Source organism: Zootoca vivipara, chromosome 9 (genome assembly GCF_963506605.1).
Source record: "Zootoca vivipara chromosome 9, rZooViv1.1, whole genome shotgun sequence".
Taxonomy (NCBI): Eukaryota; Metazoa; Chordata; class Lepidosauria; order Squamata; family Lacertidae; genus Zootoca; species Zootoca vivipara.
The window spans coordinates 22,867,738-22,893,146 of record NC_083284.1 but is presented as its reverse complement, the minus strand read 5'-3'; the positions used below and the strand labels follow the sequence as shown (position 1 = coordinate 22,893,146).

Sequence of the window (25,409 nt, the reverse complement as noted above, 5' to 3'; positions counted from 1 at the left end):
ACACTGGTATGTGTGTTGGGCTCAACACTGTTGGGCTCTCATTGGGAATGTAACGATAGACTCTCCTTAGGGGATAAATTGGGTCCTCCCTAAACAGAGGGCACATGTTGCCATGGGACCCGGCAATCAGGCCTTGTGTTGTGGGTGGGATCATTGGAGCAGCCACAACACCCTATTGGTGGTCCCTCGAACCTGGGACCAATTGGGCTAGCGGGATGCCAGTCAAAGCAGTTCAAGGGACCATTACTTAAGCACTGCAAGTGGCCCTGAGCTTCCTCTTTTGGTGCGTGCATCAGAACACCCACCCACCTCTCCCTATATTCAGGGCTTGCGCTTGACCTTGCTATGCCGTCGTGTGTCGCCTGTCTTTGGGACAGGGGCACGGCAGGAATTTCCCCCACTTGTGGCTGGTGCCATTTGGGTTTCGCCTGCCATGTAGCAAATCGTCACAACTTGCAAGGTTGCGGATAGGCTCTGGTTCTTGTGGATAGGGGTGGCAGGATGCCTAGCCATCCCTATGCGTTGGGTATTCCTTTAAGAAGGAATCCAAGGACTCCTGGTTGGTCTTCCCCATGCGGGGTTGTGCCCTGAGCCTGAGTTCAGGGCTCATCTAGGTGGAAGTGTGTCAGACACCTCTGCCTGCCTCTGTCCCAGGTGTTCACCCAAGGCTGACTTATGGTTGGTGCCCGGAGTCAGCGCTGCCTGCAGGGCTGCAGGTAGCTAGTCGAACCAGAGCCTATGCAACCACTCACCTGATTTGTAATCAATAAAGTTGTGACCTAAATTCTGCCAAAAACCAAAAATATGAGTCCTGTCTGAATTTATTTCTAGGCCTGGTTAAACGGTCCCCACACACAATACTCAAGGTTTGAGAAACACTGAACGAGGCATAAGCAAGATTCTTCCAGATGTACTTGCAGTCGATCATTAAGGGGTGACAATTATTTCCCCTGATAATGCTCTAAAAGCATGACATATATCTGTGTTCTCAGTGTAACAGCGTCCTGTGAATCCTCCTGAAATGACCCAAACTAAACCAGTCAAGTTCAAAACTTGAGATAACATTCTTTAAAAATCTGTGAACCGTCCTGCTTGCCATGCTTACATTTTTAGAAAGAAGTCCACTATTGCTCTGAAGGTGTAGCGACTTCAAAGGCCACGTGTGCAACATAGCTTTGATTTGTTAAAGCTGCTGTGCAAACAAGAAGCATCGATCAGGCATGCAGGTCAGCCCAGAATAAGTTCATCTTACCAAAATAACAACAAAGGCGTATGCTGACATTTTAAAACTATGTTACAAAGGCTCCCTCCATGTAAGCTTTTCAGAGGTTTTTAAATGAGAAGATAAATAATGATAGGCAAGTTTCTCTGAAAGACATCTTGAATGTCCATATACTGGTCCATATATTTAGGATTGTGCTAGCATGAGCTCTCTCATTTCTCATAGTGGTAGAATTCCGTGCGAGCTGACAAGACCCTAAGTTAGTGATTTTACCATTAACTTCAATAGGCCTACTCTGAGAAATATTTGTTGAATACAATCCAAAAGATAAGAAATAAAGTAAGTTTTAAAAGTACAATTTAGAATCATACAGCAGCTAGAATATCACTTTACAATTTGCTGCAACTGGCAAAAATAAATAAATCCTTAACTGGTCCACCAAGACCTTCAGCAATTTTCAAGTGGTCCAGGTGCAAAAATGTGTAAATCACTTTATTTGCTGTTGAGTGGTACACAAATTCTGCTAAACAAATAAATAAAATAAAATAAAAATATGTGTATTTTAAAAGCAAAACACTAAAAGCAGATTGAGCAGAACCGTCACTCCCATTCAGGGGGGAGGGGGAAAGCCACTCAGAAATGATGTAACCCATATGCCTTATATTCGGCTATCTTTGCAAGTAGCCTTTCGTTCACCCAGCTCCTTAACTGCCTGGCATGCTAAGACCTTAATGTAATCATACCCAGTTTGCAATCGTATCACATAAGTACACCATATGTGTCATCTAGTCACTTAACGTATTCCAGGCATTGCTGATTTCTAATTCAGGGGCAGCTTCTCAGCTGATGCAAAGCAACATTACTTTATAGCCTTCATCGTGTGGCCAAAAGGAGACAGACACAGTTTTGCCTTTCTGCATAGGGCTGGGGAACTGGGACCAAATTAAAGGACCAGTGGATTCTGAATATACACTAGAGGTGTGGTCCTCCAGATGTTAGACTCCCAGCACGGCTAATGGTCAGGGGTGATGGTGGCTGAAGTCCGGCAACATCTGGAGAACCACAGGTTCCCCATTTCTGTCCGATATCCACAATGTTCTGGAAACCTATGTCTTCGATGTTCAACCAAGCCATGTTTGCCTCCGTCTGACAACACTCTCAACTCTTCTCAAATTTATGTTGAGCCCAGCCTGCCTTTGCCCCATTTCAGTGCAGCATCAATGTCTGGTGGAACACTAGGCCTGATTGGAGAGCCAGAAGCAGATCACAGTCATGCACTATCTCCCTTGCCAAGAGGCCAGGTCTGCACAGGAGATGGGCTTGAAGAGTATGCATCCATGGCGTGCATTTTTGTAGGGGAATAGTTCAGGTCAGAGGTGCCAGATTGTGAAGGCAATGTCATGTATGTGGTGTCTTGACATCCTGACGTGAGTGTTGTGCCTCTGTCCCTAAACCAATCAGAACCTTCCTGGACTTTAGGAAGGAGGCACCAGGGGAACATTTAGGCAACTAGCCTAGTCACCCTAGTCAACATGCATCCATGTTGGGTCAGAGAGACAGAGTGGAGATTTTGCTACTAATCACCTTGCTCCCCAGCAATCTATCTAAGCTGGCAGAGGTGGTCTTGAGTGTGGTACCAGAAACCCACCAGATGCTTGTCTTGGGAGATTTTCAGCATCCATATGGAGGCTACCTTGTCTGCCCCAGCTCAAGACTTAATGGTTGCCATGGGGCTGTCTCAGTACATCACTGACCCAACTCATGACACAGACATACCGTGTTTCTCATATTTTAAGACGTCCCTATAAAATAAGCCATGGCACGATTTTCAGAAGGCAAAAAAATATAAGGCATCCCCCCAAAATAAGACATGCTGGTATGGCAGGGCACTCCGCGCCAAGTCCCGACCCAGCGGGACCCGGCAAGGGCAGCAGCGCGCGCTTTGCCGAGCCCCGACTGAGCGGGAACCAGCAAAGCCGTTTGCTCTCCATGCACTGAGCAGTGGCCCTCTCCCTATCTTCCTTCCACCTCAGTCTCTTTAACTTCTCTTTGTTTCCTTCTCGATTTTCCCCCTCTTCCCGCTCCCGTCCTTCCCTCCCGGCAGCGAACTCAGGCCGCCGCCAGAGCTAGAAAAGGGGGTGTATGCGCCTTCCCCGCCGCGCGGAACTACATCCCCATCAGCCCCCGGGCTTCCCTCTTCCTGAGTGTCAGTTTCACGCTGCAGGCAGGGAATTTAAAACAAAAGAGACTTCTCTCGCTCTTCCTCCGCCCCTCTCCTGCTGTTGCCGCGATCGACTCGTCCTGCTCCTTGCCGGGACTCAGGCGCTCCCTTCACTGTGCTTTTTGCTGGCTTCTTCGCGCGCGGGGGGGTGTGTGACTTGGGGGCTTTTCCATCCCACCGGATTCCCCCCGCTCCTGCTTTTTTTTTTTTTGCTGTCGGCTCCCCCCCCCCAACTAGCTCTCTCTTTCTCTCCATCTCCACACCCACTTCGGCGGCCAGGCGGGGTCTGCGCGACAGCACAGCAAGAGCATTTTAAAAAGAAAAAGGGGAAAGAGAAGGGGATCTTTGTGTGCCCAAGAGACACACTGGGCAGAAGGGATCAGATTACAGCCAAGGAACAGAGCCAAGGAACCTTTGCCGGCTCCCGCGCGCTTTGCCGAGCTCCAACAGAGCGGGAACCAGCAAAGGCAGCAGCCCGCCGCCGGCTTGGAGCTCGAGCCGGCAAAGGCAGCAGCGCGCGCTTTGCCGAGCTCCAAGCCGGCGGCGGGCTGCTGCCTTTGCTGGTTCCCGCTCTGTTGGAGCTCGGCAAAGCGCGCGGGAGCCGGCAAAGGTTCCTTGGCTCTGTTCCTTGGCTGTAACCTGATCCCTTCTGCCCAGTGTGTCTCTTGGGCACACAAAGATCCCCTTCTCTTTCCCCTTTTTCTTTTTAAAATGCTCTTGCTGTGCTGTCGCGCAGACCCCGCCTGGCCGCCGAAGTGGGTGTGGAGATGGAGAGAAAGAGAGAGCTAGTTGGGGGGGGGGAGCCGACAGCAAAAAAAAAAAAAAGCAGGAGCGGGGGAAATCTGGCGGGATGGAAAAGCCCCCAAGTCACACACCCCCGCGCGCGCGAAGAAGCCAGCAAAAAGCACAGTGAAGGGAGAGCCTGAGTCCTGGCAAGGAGCAGGACGAGTCGATCGCGGCAACAGCAGGAGAGGGGCGGAGGAAGAGCGAGAGAAGTCTCTTTTGTTTTAAATTCCCTGCCTGCAGCGTGAAACTGACACTCAGGAAGAGGGAAGCCCGGGGGCTGATGGGGATGTAGTTCCGCGCGGCGGGGAAGGCGCATACACCCCCTTTTCTAGCTCTGGCGGCGGCCTGAGTTCGCTGCCGGGAGGGAAGGACGGGAGCGGGAAGAGGGGGAAAATCGAGAAGGAAACAAAGAGAAGTTAAAGAGACTGAGGTGGAAGGAAGATAGGGAGAGGGCCACTGCTCAGTGCATGGAGAGCAAACGGCTTTGCATCGAGCTCCAAGCTGGCGGCAGGCTGCTGCCTTTGCTGGTTCCCGCTCCGTTGGAACTCGGCAAAGCACGCACTGCTGCCTTTGCTGGCTCGAGCTCCAAGTCGGCGGCGGGCTGCTGTCTTTGCTGGTTCCCGCTCAGTTGGGGCTCGGCAAAAAATAAGACACCCCCGAAAATAAGCCATAGGCTTATTTTCTTGAGTAAAAAAGAATATAAGACATGTCTTAAAATATGAGAAACACGGTATCCTCAACCTGGTTCTCATGACTGGGCAGTGGGTTAATGTTTCGGTTGGAGGGGTAGATATTGAAATGATCTCATTATCAAGGAGCAACCATTCCCTGGATTCCATTAGGGCCCCTAGAACAGTGTTTCTCAACCAGTGTGCCTCCAGATGTTTTGGGACTACAACTCCCACCATCCCTAGCTAGCAAGACCAGTGGTCAGGAATGATGGGAGTTGTAGTCCCAAAACATCTGGAGGCACACTGGTTGAGAAACACTGCCCTAGAAGCCCTAATGACTTTGGTGGCATGGGGTGTCTATTTCCAGCTACACTTGCTAGCTACAGCCTAGACAGGGATATCCCGGCCGCTGTGACCCACATCCTGGTGGATTCCCATTTAAACTACTGCAGGGTGTTCTATATGGGCTGGCTTTGAACACAAGCCTGGTCTTATTTATGTGCATATTGGGATGGAAGGGGAAATCCTATTTTCTGTTCAACAACCAAAACTCTTCTTTGTAGTATATAGAAGTGGCGAAGAGTTGGCAGGGCTACAGGAAAAACCTTGAGGCACATACCACTCTTCATCTGTGTAGGAGCAAGGCCAAATTCTATTCCCTCAAAAATATGAGTGGGAGCTTTGCATTTCAGGAGAGTGGGAAAGGGCTGGCCATTTGCAGACCTGCATTTCTAGACACTTTTCTTCTCTATAGTAAACATGCCGAAAGTTCTCACTGAGGTCAAATATATCATTACCGCACCAGCTTAGTTCCTCAGTGCAGGCCCATGCCACCAGAACATTCTCCTGTAAAACTCCCATCTATTTCAATCTTCCTTGCACAGGAGGTAGTCTGGTGGGTCATGCCCTGGTTTTAGATCTCCTGTCCTCAAAGTAAACAGCAGAGGGGAAAGTCTTATCTGAGCATCTATAGGTAAGAATTTCCTTTCATTTGGCTTAATGTCCTATGAGCCACACTTCTCTTTCTTGCCTGGATGGAGGACCAAGTGTTAAAACTCAGTGTGTTTTGCAAGTTTAGCATGTACAATCAGAAGCACCACTGAGTTCAAGGGAGCTTACTTATCAAATCATAGAATTATAGAGTTGGAAAGGACTACCACCCACTGGCTCACTCCAATAGTTAAAGGAGAAGTGTTCCCAATTGCCTTATAATTTACAGAAGAAGAAGAAGAAGAAGAAGAAGAAGAAGAAGAAGAAGAAGAAGAAGAAGAAGAAGAAGAAGAAGAAGAAGAAGAAGAAGAAGAAGAAGAAGAAGAAGAAGAAGAAGGAGAAGAAGAAGAGGAGGAGGAGAAGAAGAAGAAGAATAGTAGTTTGGATTTGATATCCCGCTTTATCACTACCCGAAGGAGTCTCAAAGCGGCTAACAATCTCCTTTCCCTTCCTCCCCCAAAACAAACACTCTGTGAGGTGAGTGGGGCTGAGAGCTTTCAGAGAAGTGTGACTAGCCCAAGGTCACCCAGCAGCTGCATTAGGGACAGAAGTGATTATTGCATAGCAAAAATCTAGTAAACCTGCAACATTTGTCCAAGATGGGGAGGGGGGAAATACATGACCAAAAAAAGGATAAGTTAATCCACATAGTTATATATGACTGGGTTTAGTGAAGTTCTCTATTACAGAAAAAAAAAAACCTGTGTTTGGGATAATTAACCAGATGCTTGTAAATGGAGACATATAATTATTTATGTCTGCCTTTTTTGGTACAGTGTGGCTGACTTAATCTGTTCAGTAAAATTTAATAATGTAACGATTCTGGAACTTCGCACACAGTTTGCTGTTGAGGCAAGCATCAGCTTTGTTGGAATCAGTAAGAGGAGGAATAGATTCCTATATATCTCACTGAAGCAGCCAAAACAGAATCTAAAGCCAGAAGTGAGCTGTAAATCACTGTTGCATGTATACACCCAAACCCTTACAAACAAGTAAGTAAAGGTAAGAGCATCCATTATTTCTAGGTCCTTTTGTAAGAGGATTTAAAAAGAACTGTTGCCTTCGTCTTCAGCTGTGTACGGAAATAAAATACAGCTATAAAGGACAAGGCACCTCAACAGAAGATTTGGCTGATGTAGCACTCAATTGACTTTTTGATACTCCCTTCTCTTACTATTAACTAAAGTCTGGAATTGCCACACCCAGGACCTTATCTTCACTTGTTTCTGGGGGAAGCTAATTGCTGGAAAACTAGATGCTATTAGAACCTGGACCTAACATAGGGGGTTGATAAGACTAAAATCTAAATGGATTTGTTGCAATGAAGTTTCAGTTACCTTATTACAACTATTGGCATCCAGAGACTCTAGAGCAGGCATCCCCAAACTGCGGCCCTCCAGATGTTTTGGCCTACAACTCCCATGATCCCTAGCTAGCAGGACCAATGGTCAGGGAAGATGGGAATTGTAGTCCAAAACATCTGGAGGGCCGAAGTTTGGGGGTGCCTGCTCTAGAGCTACATAAAATGAGTTTATTTGAGTTTCTTTTTAATTGCGCTGTTGATTGTTATTTTCAAATCAAGATATAATTTCCCCAAGTTCAGTAATTTGGTTTGTGTCTTTGGAATTCTCTTCTGTCTGACACCTACACTGAAACCAGGCTTCCATGTTTACTGCAAGGCTAATCAACTAGAAGAAGATGCTAGACAGCTGTAGCCAACCAAAGATATTTGCTACTCCTGGGATAAGGATATGTCTGCATCTATTGCAGTTTTGTTCTAATTTCTCCTTTTATTGCTCCTCACTTGTTCAGAGAAGAGTAAGGGACAAGTAAACGCACACCTATCTTCTTCCAAGTGGCCATGTTGGTCCAAGTAGGCATGGCAAACTGGTAAAGATACTCCGAGATAAATGCAGCAGGACACCTTGAAACTCGGATGGCAATGTTCTTAAGTACATCCATACATTGCAATGGATGCTGAGGGGAAATTAGTACTGACCTTTCTGTGACAAATGTGGAAGTGGAGCTCTAGCCAGGGACATTAGCCAGGATGAGATGCTGACTGCACCAATTGTTCACAGTATGTTTTGGGACACATGACATGAGGAACAGCTGGTGCAAACTTAGTTTTCAACAGAGCAGGATCTTCTAAGCTATCACAAAGCAGTATCTTGCTAAGTACCTGATACTGGAGACAAACAGCAAGGATTGCCTATCACCATTAGGCCCAGTTTGTGATATCTGCAGAGTCTTCCAGCTGTTTAACCATTGGAAGAAAGTATGCTACTATAGAGGCATATTTGATCTGACCAAGCAAGCTATTATTTTCTTGTTAAGAAGTCAATGGCCATGTTTGCATGTGACACCAAGCCCTGGTGGTTTGTGTTAGCCATGCTTTGGTTAATAAACAATGGCTTACAAAACCATAGCTTAGTGTTGTGTGCAAACCGGATCATTGTGCATGGCACCCATGTTTCTACAGTGCCTTGTACAAAACTGGTTTATGTGGGGGCAGCATTACCTAATCCAGGCATAGGCAAACTCCGGCCCTCCTGATGTTTGGGAATACAATTCCCATCATCCCTGACCACTGGTCCTGTTAGCTAGGGATGCTGGGAATTGTAGTCCCAAACATCTGGAGGGCCGGAGTTTGCCTATGCCTGACCTAATCTAACCCCCCAGTCTGAGAACTTGCGAGGATTCTCAACACCTTTGTCAGACTACAGTGTTGTGCTGACACTGATTTAGAAAATCCTAGACCGCAAATCCAGCAAGCTATGCCAGCTCAATAGGGCCCTGCTCCAATTCCATTAAGAGCACACGGCTCATGAGCAATGTCTTAGCTAAAAAAAAGTTTTAATATATGACTGCATGCACACGCGTGTACACATGTGTTTGTGCAGCGGCAGAGCAAGCCGATCGGGCAGCTGGGGTTGCGCATGTGTCCTGCGCCTAGGGGTGGGGCAGGCAGGGCCTCTGAGGAGTCTGCCTGGCTCCTCCCACTCAGCCGCCCTACAGCTGAGGGGGAGGTGGCGAGGGGGAGGTGACAGGCAGACCGTTTGGGGCAGCACGGAGCCTGAGGGTGCCCAAGCCACCGCGTCACTCCCAGGAGAGACATGTGGCTCGGGCATGCTGCAGGCTCCACGGTGAGTGCCGCCTGGCATTTGGACACCCCTCCTCAGTGGTGACACCCGGGGTGGACTGCCCCCACCGCACCCCATTCCTCCACCCCTCTCTCTGTGTGTGTCCATCTATCTTTTGAAATCTGTGTCTTTAATCCAAACATAAGATGCCATCGTTATAAAAATGGAGCACACATGTTGAAACCAGGTACTACCTGCAAGGGCTCATCCCTGGGCTGATCACATACTGTATTAGTTTATGGGATGAGTCCAGTGCTGCCACTTAAGAAACTGCAGAACTTTCCATTCCATAGCACAGAAGGAATTTCTCCTTTGGAGCCAAAGTTGCACATTAACTTTTGGAGGATGTGCCACGTTTTATGCCGACTGCACTCAACGGTGAAGCAATACTGCTAATCTACTTTTGCTATACAACCCTGTCATACTTCCTGAGAACTGTCACCTGGAGCAGTCTGTACCACTTTGGATCCAAAATGAATCATTGGTATAAAGCTTTTAAGAAACCTGCCAATTTATCCTATAATTTTTTCAGGAGGTTTTGTATCAGGCACATTTCAAGTCAATGAAAGTGGTAACCGGTTGGTCTCAACTAAGTAGGTCAGGGGGGGAAATCAGTAATCTGAAACAGATCTGCCTTGTCTAAAACCAGCTTGCTCATGAAATGAACACTTTCTACTTCTATCCAGTCATCTATAAAAGTTTCATGCTATCATTTACTAATAATACTAGGAATTATCCAACCAAATACAGGCCAGCAAGTCTTCTAACTTTTTGGCCTATTTGGTTGGATTATTCACAGGCCCTCTCTTAAAACTGGCATCAGACCTGCCCTGCTCCAGTCTCTTGTCATTCGTCATGTTTTGTTGTTGTTTAGTCGTTTCCGACTCTTCATGACCCCATGGACAGAGCATGCCAGGCACTCCTGTCTTGCACTGCCTCCCGCAGTTTGGTCAAACTCATGTTGGCAGCTTCGAGAACACTGTCCAACCATCTCGTCCTCTGTCGTCCCCTTCTCCTTGTGCCCTCCATCTTTCCCAACATCAGGGTGTTTTCCAGGGAGTCTTCTCTTCTCATGAGGTGGCCAAAGTATTGGAGCCTCAGCTTCAGGATCTGTCCTTCCAGTGAGCACTCAGGGCTGATTTCCTTCAGAATGGATAGGTTTGATCTTCTAGCAGTCCATGGGACTCTCAAGAGTCTCCTCCAGCACCTTAATTCAAAAGCAACAATTCTGCAGCGATCAGCCTTCTTTATGGTTCAGCTCTCACTTCCATACATCACTACTGGGAAAACCATAGCTTTAACTATACGGACCTTTGTTGGCAAGGTGATGTCTCTGCTTTTCAAGATGCTGAATTATGGTGCTGGAGATGTTTTGCCTATATGTAATTGTAGAAAAAGCTGCTAAAATGGGAGCCCATTGCTTGATGCTGAAATCCCATCTTTAGCACAAGCATGAAAAATGCAGGAGTCCTGATCTCTTTCCTATCTGACTAAAGCTGAAAATAATGACATTAATACTATTGGCAAGCCGGGGGGGGGGGGGAACGACTATATCTTAACAGCCCACTCCTGTGTTTATTCAGGAATGTCACACAGTTTTCAACTAGCCGTATTCCCTAGTAAGGGGTGATATTAAACTACGTTTTATTCAGAGTTGACCCATTGAAATCAAGGGACCTAACCTAGTCAAGTAAAATGCAATTGAATGCTACTCAAGAGGTTTAGGAGTGTGGCCTTGTTGCACTCTCTGCATGTCTACTGAGACACAAGTGCCACTGCCCTGTTCAGGGGAAGGGTTGCAGCTCAGTGATAGAGCATGCGCAGACTTGCATGCTAAAAGTCCCAGGTTCAATCCCCGGCAATTCCAGCATGGGCTGAGAGAGAACCCTGCCTGAAATTTCAGAGATCCACTAGCAGTCAGCACAGAGGATACTGTACTAGTAGTCTAACACAGTATAAAGCAGCTTCCTATGTGCCTACAATTGTGTTCATTGTAGCTTACTAAATTAAGAGTGAATAGATAAATCTTCCAGAAGTCCTCTTGGTTGTCTTGTTTACCTTAACCCATTTAATTTTGATTTCCATGTGGTTGTCTATGCAGCCTTTGGGAAAGCTGATGCCCTGCAGATACTTTGAACTACAACACCCATCAGTCAGCACATGCTAATGGGAGCTGTAGTCCAAAACATTGGGAGGGCAGCAGTCTGGCAAAGGTTGCATCTATTTTTGATTCTGTTTATGAAGCCTGAGCTTGGGATGTGTAGCCTTGGTGTCATGTTAAGCAGCTCAGCCCCTGTGTCCATTCAGGTTCTTGGTTTTCTCTTTGTACTTCCTGCTTTGGTATTGTCAGAAAGCTTGACAGCTAAAGCTGTGCTTAATGACCTGCAAATATTTTCAATGATTCTATGGGATCTGAAATATCCCACACCTTTTTCCACAACCCACATCTAACTACTCCCCTACCGGATACTTTAGTGCTTCTCAAACTTCTTCCAGGGAACACTGATGCCATTGTATAGCAAATCCACTTGGACAAAGCTAATTCAGAATGCACACAATGCTTAACATAACCAGTCAAATTTAGTTGCTTGATGGTGTCGCTGGGGGCAAAGGGAGCTATTTCAAAGTGAGAAGGCAATGTTTCCTGTGGTGTATTGTCAGGACTCTGAATGTGCAAATACTTCCACACCTTTACAAAAAAACTCCTCTTTATAAAGAGAAGAAGAAGAAGAAATCTGAAAGGAAGAAGGGATTTGCTGGTGGAGAAATGTTCACAAAGTACCCGCCCCCATTGTTTCAGATCAGCCCTACTGGTGACCTTTTCAACACACCAAATGGTATATGCCACTTTAGTGATGAACTTTTAGTTTCTGATAGGAAGGAATTCTATCTTGATGTATTTATTTCAGGCATTAGGTAGAGATTTTTTTCCCTACTGGTTCTTGCTCCTTTGCCTTCAACAGATACTTGTTCAGCAGACATCAATGCTTATCTACATGTTGTGTAGATCAGGCACAGGCAAACTCGGCCCTCCAGGTGTTTTGAGACTACAATGCCCATCGTCCCTGATGATGGGAGTTGTAGTCCCAAAACATCTGGAGGGCCGAGTTTGCCTATGCCTGGTGTAGAACTTTATCCACCGATCTCTGTAAATCAAGCTCCTGCTAAATCCCAGAGAATTTTTTTTTCTGAAAATGTCTTTGAGCATGAAGTCATTGTGCGACTTCAAGCAAAGCATCTTCTCTTGCTGCCACTTTCAAATCTGTATCCCAGTAGTGACCTTGGCTCCACCCATGTACCAATAGCTGGGGTTAGGTAGAAGAGCACTAGGTGCCTCTTTCTCTCCCCCCCCCCACTAAATGAATGCATGTGGAAGAACAACCCATTTGTGTTCTGTACAAAAACTATATTGCAATAAGCGTGTTCTACTTTCTGCACTGCCTGAGCACCTACATGTTAGGTAAAAACACACACACACACACTTCATAAAGAAGCCCCCAAACGGATGATCAGCACTGCTATCTTAGGCTCAGAGAGAGCAGTGGTCTGCTGCCCTCTCTCCCCAAAGTCTCCCCTGTTCTTGGAGACAAAGGGCAGAAGGAACAGGTGCTGCTGCCGTAACCTGCCGAGTTTGCAAACTCCTAGGATGCAGGTTGGGACCCAGGTGGCGCTGTGGTTAAACCACTGAGCCTAGGGCTTGCTGATCAGAAGGTCGGCGGTTCGAATCCCTGTGATGGGGTGAGCTCCCGTTGCTTGGTCCCAGCTCCTGCCAACCTAGCAGTTCGAAAGCACATCAAAATGCAAGTAGATAAATAGGAACCGCTACAGCGGGAAGGTAAACGGCGTTTCCGTGTGCTGCTCTGGTTTGCCAGAAGTGGCTTTGTCATGCTGGCCACATGACCTGGAAGCTATACGCCAGCTCCCTCGGCCAATAATGCGAGATGAGCGCGCAACCCCAGAGTCAGTCACGACTGGACCTAATGGTCAGGGGTCCCTTTACCTTTAGGATGCAGGTTAGGGTGAACTGTTGGCAGAACACATTGGCTCTCCCTCTGTGAATCGCTCTCATCAGATAGGGGCCTATTGCACCTGCAATAAGCAGCACCCAGTCAGTGTGGGATGCACAATCTCCATCCTGGTTCTATCCTCCTGCCGTCTCCACCCACCATGATGCCGTGTGACTCCTCTTTCACCTACAGGCCTGCACAACTTTTGACCCATTAAGCCGAGCACAGCCCAGCAGTCATGCATGGGAGCACACTAGGGACTCGCTAAACCTGTTTTTGCTGCCCACCTGAGACTAGAAAAATTGGGGGGTGGGGAGAGATGTTGCCAAGCACATTGCAAGCCACCTTATAGTTTTAGTGGGCTGAATTCAACTTGGCAGGTCACTCATTTTTCAAACTTGCCCAATAGTTAATGGTGATTTCCTTCGCAGGGTTACTGCAAGAGGAAATGAAATGGGATCTGCAAAGTGTTCTGTATATTAAGAGGGATAACAGCAGCTACAAAGATGGTGCGGATCATTCTCAGAACAATTACTACTCTTCTTATAGGCATCTTCCTTAAAACACAGCTGAAATCTCAAGTAACTCTCTGTTAATCATTGCAATTTTGTTTGCTCTTCCTTAAGGGAATGGCTCCGGTGACCATTTTTAAATAATGTTTAAAAATAAATTACACAAAACCACTGGTTATTATCTGCCCTTAGATCCACAAATGGTATTCTTGAATAATTTGAATAAAACATGCCTTCTCCCCTCAGAAGAGATGAGATTGGTTTATTTCTGTCTTTAAAGAGGCTAAATGGGTAACAAAGAAAATGTCATTTAATGTGGCTCGGAAAATAATAGTCTGGTAACCTATTTATTGTGGATAAGAAGAAATAATGCCAAATGAAAGTGATATTACTGGATCCTACTATTCCTGACAACTTGCTAATCATATGACCAGCATTTATTACATTGATGTCAAGTAATGGTGTTCATGGCTTACATCACTAACTAAATATGAATTGTTTATTTTTATGTGAAACTTCAGTGGAGTTTCTAGGAAATGTATCCAAAGCTGTTATTACATGAGCAGAATAAACTTCCATTTGCACAATGGAACTTCCTCCCCGCCGCAGATCCTCAGCACCATGGGTGGAGCCAGGTTTTTTGTTGGGGGGGGCGGGACTTTAGTTAGAACCCATGTGATTGGTCAGTTAGTTAAGTATTTCTATTGTTTTACTTGATGCTTGGCTACACCCGTGTTCAGCACCCTCAAAATCTGCTCCAGAGAATGGAAGGAGGGACCTTCCCAAACACATTATGGAATCTATGGGGACTTAAGCAGAGGAAGAAGAAGTCGCATTGTATAAATGCATTGCTCTTTTCTTCCATTTCCTCCCTTTATACTTTGTTTTGTTTAAAGATATTTGTGAATTGAAATGTTTTAGGTTTGCATTTAAATGGTTTGGAATGTTTTGAGAAATAGGGTCCTTTTTAAAAAAAGAAAAATAAATATTGTTCATTGGCCAACTAAGTTAAGCATTTTTCCTTTAGGTTTATTTCAATGGGAAAATTAAGCTTAGGTGTAACTCTTTTCCATTAGAAACAGTGGGAGACGGAAATGTTCAACTCTGGTTGGATTGCACCTATTTCTGCTTAAGAGTACAGAAGTGAAAATTCTAATTAGATTTGTCAACTGTGAAGCATCAATCAGCAGAACCAATAAAGACCTCAATTTGTGGCAGGAGAGAAGCACAAATGTCACACTGCAACCAACTGCATTCCATCACAATAATGAAGACAGATTGATGCTTGAAGAAATGTACTACAGCGTGCCAGATTTTGCATTTTTATTGTTGCCACAGGCTTTGTTTTGTGCAGGACTAGAACCAACTGATAGAAATTGCAGAGAAACAGATTTAGGAAAAACACTAGGAGAAGCTTCCAAGTAGTAAGAGCTCTTGGATAGTGGAAACATGTTGTTGTTTAGTCGTTTAGTCGTGTCCAACTCTTCATGACCCCATGGACCAGAGCACGCCAGGCACTCCTGTCTTCCACTACCTCCTGCAATTTGGTCAAACTCATGTTGGCAGCTTCGAGAACCCTGTCCAACCATCTTGTCCTTTATTGTCCCCTTCTCCTAGTGCCCTCAATCTTTCCCAGCATGAGGGTCTATTCCAGGGAGTCTTCTCTTCTCATGAGGTGGCCAAAGTATTGGAGCCTCAGCTTCAGGATCTGTCCTTCCAGTGAGCACTCAGGGCTGATTTCCTTCAGAATGGATAGGTTTGATCTTCTTGCAGTCCATGGGACTCTCAAGAGTCTCCTCCAGCACCTTCATTCAAAAGCATCAATTCTTTGGCGATCAGCCTTCTTTATGATTTCGATGCTGCCCATTTGGTGATATCCATGTGTAGAGTCGTCTCTTGTGTTGTTGGAAAAGAGTGTTTGTGATGACCAGCTTGTTCTCTTGACAGAACTCTATTAGCCTTTGCCGTGCTTCGTTTTGAACTCCACGGCCAAACTTGTCAGTTGTTCCTTTTATCTCTTGACTCCCTTCCAATTCCATATAATGAGAAGAACATCCTTCTTTGGTGTCCTTTCTAGAAGGTGTTGTAAGTCTTCATAGAACTAGTCAATTTCAGTTTCTTCAGCACCGATGGTTGGTACATAAACTTGGATTACTGTGATGTTAAAAGGTCTGCCTTGGATTCGTATCGAGATCATTCTGTCATTTTTGAGATTGCATCCCAGTACAGCTTTCGCCCCTTTTTTGTTGACTATGAGAGCAACTCCATTTCTTCTACGGGATTCTTGCCCACAGTAGTAGATATGATGGTCATCCGAACTGAATTCGCCCATTCCCATCCATTTTAGTTCACTGATGCTCAGGATGTCAATATTTATTCTCGCCATCACATTTTTGACCACATCCAGCTTACCAAGGTTCATGGTTCTTACATTCCAGGTTCCTATGCAATATTTTTCTTTACAGCATTGGACTTTCCTTTCGCTTCCAGGCATATCCGCAAGTGAGCGACCTTTCGGCTTTGGTCCAGCCGCTCCATCAGCTCTGAATCTACTTGTACTTGTCCTCTGCTCTTCCTCAGTAGCATGTTGGATGCCTTCCGACCTGAGGGGCTCATCTTCCAGCGTCATAACTTTTATATGCCTGTTGTCTTTGTCCATGGAGTTTTCTTGGCAGGGATACTGGAGTGGCTTGCCAGTTCCTGCTCCAGGTGGATCACATTTAGTGAAAACTCTCCACTATGACCTGTCCATCTTGGGTGGCCCTGCACGGCATAGCTCATAGCTTCTCTGAGTTACTCAAGCCCCTTTGCCACAACAGGGCAGTGATCCATGGTGCCAAAAGGCTGCACTGCCAGGTTCTCCTCCTCCCATCACCCACTCATCTGCTTAGTCCCCATCACTGTCGCTTCCCCACCACCCCTTCTCCTCCTATGCTCCATTCTCCCCCTACTACCACTCATGTGGCCACCACATTATTGTGGCGGCGGCACCAGTTTTCCTGCCTTCCCCTTTGCCTCCTCCCTACCTCACTCTGAGGAAGGGCCATGGAGCTCCTTCCCCAGAGCAAGGCATTCTGGGTGAGGTGTCTAGGAGACAGCCTGCACTGCCACCGCTGCTGCAACAAGCTGAGTAAATGCTGCTCAAACTTTTAAAAGTTTAAAGTTACTCATTGTAAACATCTTTTTCTAGGGAAGCTTTTAATGTTTAATAGATTATTGTATTTTACTGTTTTGTTGGAAGCCGCCCAGAGTGGCTGGAGAAACCCAGCCAGATGGGCAGGGTATAAAAAATAAATTATTATTATTATTATAGCTGCTGCTGCACCAAACTACAGTCATACCTCGGTTTAAGTACGCCTCGGTTTGAGTATTTTCAGTTTAAGTACTCCGTGGACCTGTCTGGAACAGATTAATCCACTTTCCATTACTTTCAATGGGAAAGTTCGCTTCAGGTTAAGTACGCTTCAGGTTAAGTATGGACTTTCGGAACCAATTACACTCATACCTCTGGTTAAGTACGCTTCAGCGTGAGTACTCCGCGGACCCGTCTGGAACAGATTAATCCACTTTCCATTACTTTCAGTGGGAAAGTTCGCTTCAGGTTAAGTACGCTTAACCTGTTTGTAAACCGAGGTACCACTGTACAACACTGGCACTTGCCAGGCCCGGAATGCCTCAGAGAAACAACCCCCTTTGTCATTCCTCAGAATGAGGCAAGGAGGAAGAGAATGTGGAGAGCAACACTGAATGGGGTAGCTGGGAGCACAAGCAGAGCCAGCAGGTGGGTGACAAGGCAAGTAAGTGGAGAGAGAGAGAGAGAGAGAGAGATGTGCCAGGTCACCAATCCTCTCCACCTGCTATACAAGACAAATGTCTTCTTAGCTTGCCTTGTTGTGCCACTGACCCTGAGTGAAACGGACTGCCTCAGGAGGTGGTGGGCTCCTGTTCTCTGGAAGTATTCAAGCAAAGGGTAGCTAGTTGTCAAGTAGGCATCCTGGACTGTAATCTCTGCCTTGAGCAGGGAGTTGACCTCCATGGTCACTTCCAACTCTAATTATTTTATGATTCTGTGATTGTGAGATAAGTCATGGGTCTAATCTGGTGCAAACATAGAAAAATATGCAACTAAGGCAACAGAAAACATGGCAATCTATATCTGGCTACTTTGGTCAGCTCTCCAATTCAACTGAAAGCCAGCATTTCTGTATTCCCATCACTTCTATAGCTTCTAGCTAAATGCTTCTTTTTCAGAAATTGTAGTTGATAAAGTTGACAGGGCAATGAGAAAGTAAGAAATGTTATTAATATATGTACCACCGCGAGACACTGTCAGGTTAAATACAGGAGCATAATCTGGGAAGGATTTATTTTAATCTTTTCCCTTTAACTTCAGTAAGGATATTTCTGAAAGGTTTTTGCTTAACCTTCTCTAAATGTTATTAAAGAACAAAATATACAGCTAAAAACTGCTTATGATTGCAATACGTTTTGCCTCTTTTTTTCTTTCTTGGAAATTGGGAACAGAAAATGTTAATCTACAAACAAAAATTATGTAGATAAACTTTTTCAGAAACGAAAAAACACTCTGAATCAAATGTAATGCTGGGGGGAAAATGAAATGAACATACATTTGGTTTAATGCTGCATTTAATTTCCGTAACTTACAGTACTATTAATATGGAAATCTGGAGTTTAAAATGGGTAAGATTCTTAACCTGTCAGTGTCCCTCTAGGTGAAAGCAAAAGCCCCATGTACATTATAAGCCCTGCATCATGTGAGTGTCTGTGATTATATGAAAGCCATTATTAGAGAGGAACAAGCCTTGTTTTAAAAGGCTCAAAGCCCCAGCAGAGGTGATACTCACGTTGGCATTGGCCCCATGAGTGACGAGCCCAGCCCCAGCAGCAGTCGACTCTGCTTCCAAAACGGCACAATCCAGTCGTGGAAAGTATTTGCCTGGGCCACCTGCACCAACGCCAAAAATAAATTTGGAAAAGAATGAACATAAGGACACATGGTTGCAAGGAGTCCAGCAGCTCATCTAGCCCAGTCCCTGCTGCCCTGTGACACAATATTGACATCCTATACTTAGAGGATTCTTGACAAAAAGGCCTCTAAAACCTTTGGATTGAAAAATTTCCACTGGAGACAATTAGTGTCTTCCTTAACAACTCGCTCCAGTACACTGAACTGCACCTATTACTTTAAAGCAGGATTCGGGTGTATTCAGACACACGAGCTCGCGGTGGTGCATCTGCAAGACGTTGCTTGATACCACAGCTATCACTTGATGATTATGCAGATATAGCATCATAACAGAACTTTCCATTTTTCTCATCTCAACTCAGAGGCAGTATTTTTCATTGGAGTATGTTTGTTCAGTTGCCAGCTGTCAAGTGGGCAGGGGGAAAATCAGTGACGCACATGCATGTGTGAGACAGTTTTGCAAAGGTTAAGATTAATGGACCTTCCTGCCAACTGAAATCTTTTTCAGAAGCCATTGTTCCTTGTCCTGTCCTCAAAAGGTAGAGTGCACCCTTGTTTTCTCTCTTCATGCTTCTATGTAGATATTTTGGTTAACTAAAATATCCTCCTTTATCATCTCTTCTTCGCTTAACATAACCCAGGCATCCCCAAACTTCGGCCCTCCAGATGTTTTGGACTACAATTCCCATCTTCCCCGATCACTGGTCCTGTTAGCTAGGGATCATGGGAGTTGTAGGCCAAAACATCTGGAGGGCTGCAGTTTGGGGATGCCTGACATAACCCATTTCCTAAGTGTTGCATCATAAGAAACATACCTTTATCATGCCTTTACGGTAGCTTTCCTTTTAGGTCAGATTCACACAATAACTACCCTGACAAGGAGGCTTCTCAGAACCAAAGCATGGAGAAACTACCATATGTTATTAGGCATTACCATGTAGCCACATGCCCTAAAATCAAAGATATCGCAAAGCATTTCCTGGTTGTTGTAATGGTGCCATGAAATCTTCAGAGCCAGTGGAGCTCCTATGGACAAAACTGCGCACTTGTATGGGACAGCCTTCGCAAGGTCTGAATTTTAAACAACCACCTTCTTCCTCCATAATGCTTAGAAGCTTTTACCATCCCGTTCCCTTGCATCCCTGCGTGAATAGCCAACCATCCCTCGGTTCTGTTTGTTCTATGCTTGTCTCTTCTGCTCCATGTTTCTTCAACAAAACCATGGCTAGTCACAGTGGGATGGGCCAAGGTTCCAGCACCCTCTTAGCTTTGGGTGGGGGGATACCGAAGGCTCTGTATAACCCACTACCAATGAGACTCATGTCTTTTGTTAGCTTGGACAACCGCTCTTACACTGCTCTCATACATTCTTTTAGGAACACAGGAAGCTTTCTTATACCGAGTCAGAACACGGATACAGCAGTTCTCCAGAGTTTCTTCCAGTCCTACCTGGAGATGTCATAGATTGAAACTGAGACCTACTACATGCAAAGGAGATGATCTTCCACTGAGCGTTGATCCTTCCCCCTCTTTCATGATACTGTGCTCAGTGGAACTTGTTATGCCCCACAGGGATATTCCTAAAGTTATAAACCAGGTGTTGTAGTTCAGATGTAGCAACATCTGGAGAGCTGATGACATCCCCACAGGACAAGTCCTGGCTATGATCTTAGGACCGACACCGATAAAACTTATACATATATACATGTAACTTTCCTATTCTCCTCCAAACCCATTTGAAGCACGTTCTGACTTCAGAAGATTATTTCCCCTGCTTCTTCTCCATCTCCAAGATGTGGGAGGTGATTGAGCCTCTTGTGGGTTGCCCTGTACCTCTGAGACTCTTGTGGCACCTTGGAATTGCAGCACAACTGTGACCATCTCCAGCTCTCCTCCCGAGTTTGAAGCAACTGAGGTGTGGAATTGTCCCCAACACCGTGGCGAATTTCAGAACAGCAGTGCAAGAACCCAATAAAAATACCACTCTTGGGGAAGAGATGGAATCCTGGTGACCACAAATGTTGGGTTGACTACCATGAACAAGTGGAATTTGTGGACCCCGACACTACACTACACTGCAATCCACAATGAAGTAGGAATAAAACATACTTTATTGGAGCAAAGTGTCCATATGAGATAAATGTCAACTGCTAAACAAATTGAGAAAAGCACAGTTAAAGGAAGGACCTTTTCATGCAAGATCCTGTTTAGTCTTTTCTGCATTCTGCATGACCTACTCCCTAATTTGCATCAAAGTTTTTCATCACATTTTGACATATTATAGCTGTAGCAATTACACACACATTCCAGCTCTTCAGCACTCGTTTTCACATTTCACTTATCTAGATTCATGTTTAAACTTGAGCTGCAGTCTTCTCAGTATACTGATTCACTGACTCTGTGCTCAAGACATCAACTTCTGACTTATTTAACTTATAAAATAGGATTTGTATATTAAATGGGATTTTTAAAAAATAAGCCATCCAGCAGATCCAGATGATCGTGAAGTAAAATGGATTATTGGGCACATAGCAAGAAGAAATTGCAGGAATTGCTGTTACTGTGTTAGTTCTCATGCTACATTTACTAAATAGAAACTCAATGGTTGTGTTCAAACACAATGCTAAACCACAGTTTAGCACTATGTAAATGAGCCTAGCCTCAATCTGGGCTCTCACACTCCTCCCTCCCCTTTCTGCACTGCTGGGATAAGAAGTTCAGAAGCTTTTGCTTTCTGTTTTCATTCATCACAGTTTGTCATTTCATCTGAACTGAGGATAGTCATTCAACATTAACTATGGCTGGCTTCCGAACAAGCCAATTTAAAACCATGGGTAGTTGAGCTAGCTTGTTAAACCACAGCGAGTGTTAAAAACCAGTTAGGATGTAACAACAAATCGCAGTTAATTAAAAGCAGAAATGAATGCTTCTGAACTTTTCCTCCCAGCAGGAGGAGGAGGAGAGAGAAGGGAATGTGCAAGCCTGAGAAAAGTTGAAGTCCTCTAGGCTCTTTCACATAACACTAAATCATGATCTAACATTATACTCAAACACAGACAGCGCTGCATAAATATCCAGTCCAGGTAAAGAAATGCATGCATGAAAATAAGTTTCTGAATGTGTATTATTAGGAACTGTGGGCATTAATCAGATGCACATCAGATGCACATACAGACTTCACTCATGCACACTTCATCACTTTCAACTGGATGAGTATTCAATTGGGTATCCATCTCCACACACTGTACAGTATCTAGGTCACAAGTAACTACCATTTTTACATATAAAAAGAACTCAATCAAGGCAACTGCATAAGGTGGATTCGCACATGTGGCTTAACTAGTTGAACCTAACTATTGTTAGGGTCTCTGGTATTTCTTTTACACAGAAGAAAAGGAAGAAGCATTTCCAGTCAATCATTCTTCCACACAGATCTACAACCTTTGGTAAAAACCCTCCATACTGCTTAAAAGGATGAAAGACAACCGAGCTACCTCTGGCAGAGGCAAATTTAGGGCAGCGTGAGCATCTTATTGGTGCGCCCCATTTAGTTCAGTGCCATTTTATTACATGCTCTTTATATCATTGCTGTATTGCTATAAGCATGTTTATTGCTAGCCAACTTACGATGGCTTGCTAAAATGCAGAGTAGAAATAATACAAAGTGCCTCTGTATGTGCAAGCTTCTCCAAATTAGGTGTAGTTTCACATGCAAATTTCAGATACAGTATTGTGAAAGCCACAGGAGCTCATTACATTGACTGCCAAACTATATACAAAAAGGGTTGGCTACACCTCACTATCCCCAGGTGTCTTCTTAAATTCCTTAAGAAAGAGACACCGTATCAGTTTGCAGACTTTCGTCATTTCCAGTCAATGAATGAGGCAAATTTCCAGGTGTGCATCTTTTCCTTGGAGAACATTAAACAGATTCCACTGGAAACGAACGCCTCCCAGTCAATTTGCTTGCCACTGCCGGCGTGCACCATAGCATCTAAAAAGGAAACTGTTTTGCAACAGTCATCAATTCACCACAAATTTCAAATTGAGATGGCTTTATATACAAAATACACAATAGCCATGATCTACCTGATAAATCAGACAGAGATTAAATATACTAGGCTTTAATCTTTTATAGGCTATTTTGCATGGGAGTAGCAACTGAGTAATAAAGTTATAAAGAACTCTGGGTTGCCCAAACCTGTCAAAGCTTGTCTATCTCACATCTCCACACGAGTGAAGTATGTACAGTACATTCCATGAGGGAATGCAATCTAACCCTAGATTTCACAGGTTTTCTATTTCCTATTTTAGATACCTGTTTTGCAGCTACACAAGTATGTCTGGGAAACACACACACACACACACACACGAGTACTTGGGGTATTATGAATATTCGCAGACTTGATGTTGGTTACACAATTCACCTCAGGGCTGTCCCTTCTCTGCACCATTGTAAATATATATATATATACATAAATGAGTTTTGGAGGTTTCAGCTATTCAATTATGACAATCTGTACAATTCTGCATAGATAAAGGGGAAATGGTTGCCAATGCACACACAGCACAATAATCAATATACTTTATTCTGAAGTTCTTGTTGATATGTTTCCCTTTTGTGAGATGTGTCAAAAGTAGCGTGGAAAAAGAAATCTATGGAATGTAGCCAACATCCATTGATATGACTGCCACACACCCTTGTGCTTCTTCCGATCAATTAATCCAGAGCAATTTTCCTTTGGTTTCATATGCAGTACAATTCCTAATCCAGATTAGAACCCCCTACTAAATCATTGCCACCTGGAAAGTAACAGGAATCCACCCTCTTAGTTGATTTTACAGTTAAAAGCCTGTAAGGAAGAATCGGTCTAGATTAGGAGTTCAATTGTGCACACACACACTCAAAGGCAAGTTCCGGCAAACAAAAATGGAAGTTATTTTCAAATAAAACACACCCAGATTGTGTTTAACAATCAATACTACAGTATTATAAATAATAGGATTGAAAACAACCCATTGCTACAAATGCAGCCACCCCACCCCCCCAGGCCAAGAAAACTATTGTAGTGACACTGACAGTGAAATCCTAGCCATGTCTACTCAGAAGTAAATCAACGGATCTTACTCCCAGGCAAATGGGCATCAGATTGCAGCCTAAATTGTGCATCAGAAGTCCCTGATTTGACTCGTTCCTCCGTGAAACAAGCCATCTCTCTGTGTGTCGATGCCCCATATTTGCAACAAGGAGACACTGACCTGCCTCGCAGGATTGTTGTAATCCTTATAATTAGTTACTGCATGGAATGCTCAGTTATCATTAGGAGGAAAAGGGAAACAAACTAACCCTCCACCTTCCCTTATTCTTCCTGATTAAATTATGCTCCTGTGCCCTCTGCAGTTGGGGTTTGCAGGTGCGTCTGCCGCGGGTGCTTTTTCTCGAGCGCCGAGAGCGCGCCAAGCGCAAGATCTGTATAGTACCTTGCACACTCCGGAAAAAGCGCTGACCTCTCGGGGAAGCGTCGGGAGAATGTGTCACGACGACGAGTCTCCCCGGCTGGCAAGTTGGGACTCCCAGGTTCCCCAGAGAAGCCTGAGCCCGCCCGCCGCCCTGGGTTTCTCTCGCCTCCCCATCCATCTGCCCGCCCGTCCGTCCCTGAGCCAGTGTCCAAAGTCTGCGCTTACCTTCCGTCGAAGTCCCCTAAAGTCTCCAGGTAGAGCCAGGACAGAATGATTAACCTCAGGGTTAAATCCATGATCGGGAAGGGAAGACAGATAGAGAGAGAGAGACGGAGAGAGAAAGAGAAAGAAGGAGGGAGGAGAGTAGCCCCGGCGCGTCTCTAGCAATAGAAACGACGGCAGCAGGTTGGGGAGGGATGCGAGGCGGCGAGGGCGAAGGCGCACGGATTCCTTCTCCTCGCGGAGGCGCTCCCAGCCCAGCCCGCGTTGTAAACTGAACTCCGGGTGCCCTCGGGGCTGTTGCTAATCCTGGCTGGCGGAGGGATGGGCGGAAGAAGAGAGAGAAGTCCACTAGCAGCAGCAACAGGAGGAGGGAGCCCCCTTCTCGCTCTCTTGCGTCCCTGCCTTTCTCTCACTCTCTCGCTCACTCTCTTCCTCCCTCCCTCTTCCTAAAGCGAAGGAGACGCTGCGCTCTGAAGGCGGCGCTGCCGCTCACCAACGAAAGAGGCGCGCTCGAGCGCAACCTCGCCACCTTCCCCCGCGGCTCTTTCTCCTTTGGCAGCGGAGATGAGGAGCGCAGGCTGGGAGGCGGAACTTCTTATTTGTTTCTTTTACTTATTCCTCTCCCCCCCCCTCCTCCCCACCATTCATTAAATCTCTGTCCTTCCCTGCCTCCCACCAGGGAGTGATAAAGCACCTACCGTACAAACAGCCAGCAATTAAAACCATTCAAAACCATCTCCATCTATAAAAACAATCGCAGATGCAGACTTCTCAGCACCGCAACGGAGAACTTATTTTTCTACCAAACAGGGACCATTTTGGAACTCTGTTATCGTTTCATCAGCAGCAGCAGCACTGTATGCTATGGGAGAACTCCATAAATATATTATAAAATCAGAACTACACCTCAAAACACATTTTGAGTCATAGAATCATAGAATTGTGGAGCTGGAAGGGATCCTGAGGATCATCTAGCCCAACCCCCTGCAATGCAAGGCTATGCAGCTGTCCTGCAGGTCCTCCTTTGGTCCTCCAGAAGTGACTGAACTACAACTCCCATCAGCCTCAGCCAGCATGTCCAATGGTCAGGGTTGATGAGAGTTGTAGTACAGCAACACCTGGGGAGCTACAGGTTCCCTAACCCTGTTAGTATGGGAAGGAGACACAGACATCATTTTATTCATTTAA

The 25,409-nt window shown here is 45.4% G+C and overlaps 1 protein-coding gene across 5 annotated transcripts in view; it reads right to left on the bottom strand.

Annotated features, from left to right (window-relative positions):
• NPNT (nephronectin) overlaps nucleotides 1–24,802 on the bottom strand; it is a 72,235-nt gene extending 47,433 nt beyond the window's left edge. Inside the window, exons 1-2 of one of the 5 annotated variants that reach the window (XM_035111822.2) lie at nucleotides 24,225–24,802; nucleotides 18,418–18,518 (exon numbers count right to left, since the gene is read on the bottom strand). In XM_035111822.2, coding sequence (XP_034967713.2) covers nucleotides 18,418–18,518; nucleotides 24,225–24,295 — 172 coding nt within the window. In that variant the 5' untranslated portion in view covers nucleotides 24,296–24,802. The remainder of the gene's footprint in view (nucleotides 1–18,417; nucleotides 18,519–24,224) is intronic. The other 4 variants (XM_035111819.2, XM_035111820.2, XM_035111821.2 and 1 more) reach the window with 4 other exon arrangements.
• Between the last annotated feature and the right edge of the window lie 607 nt (nucleotides 24,803–25,409).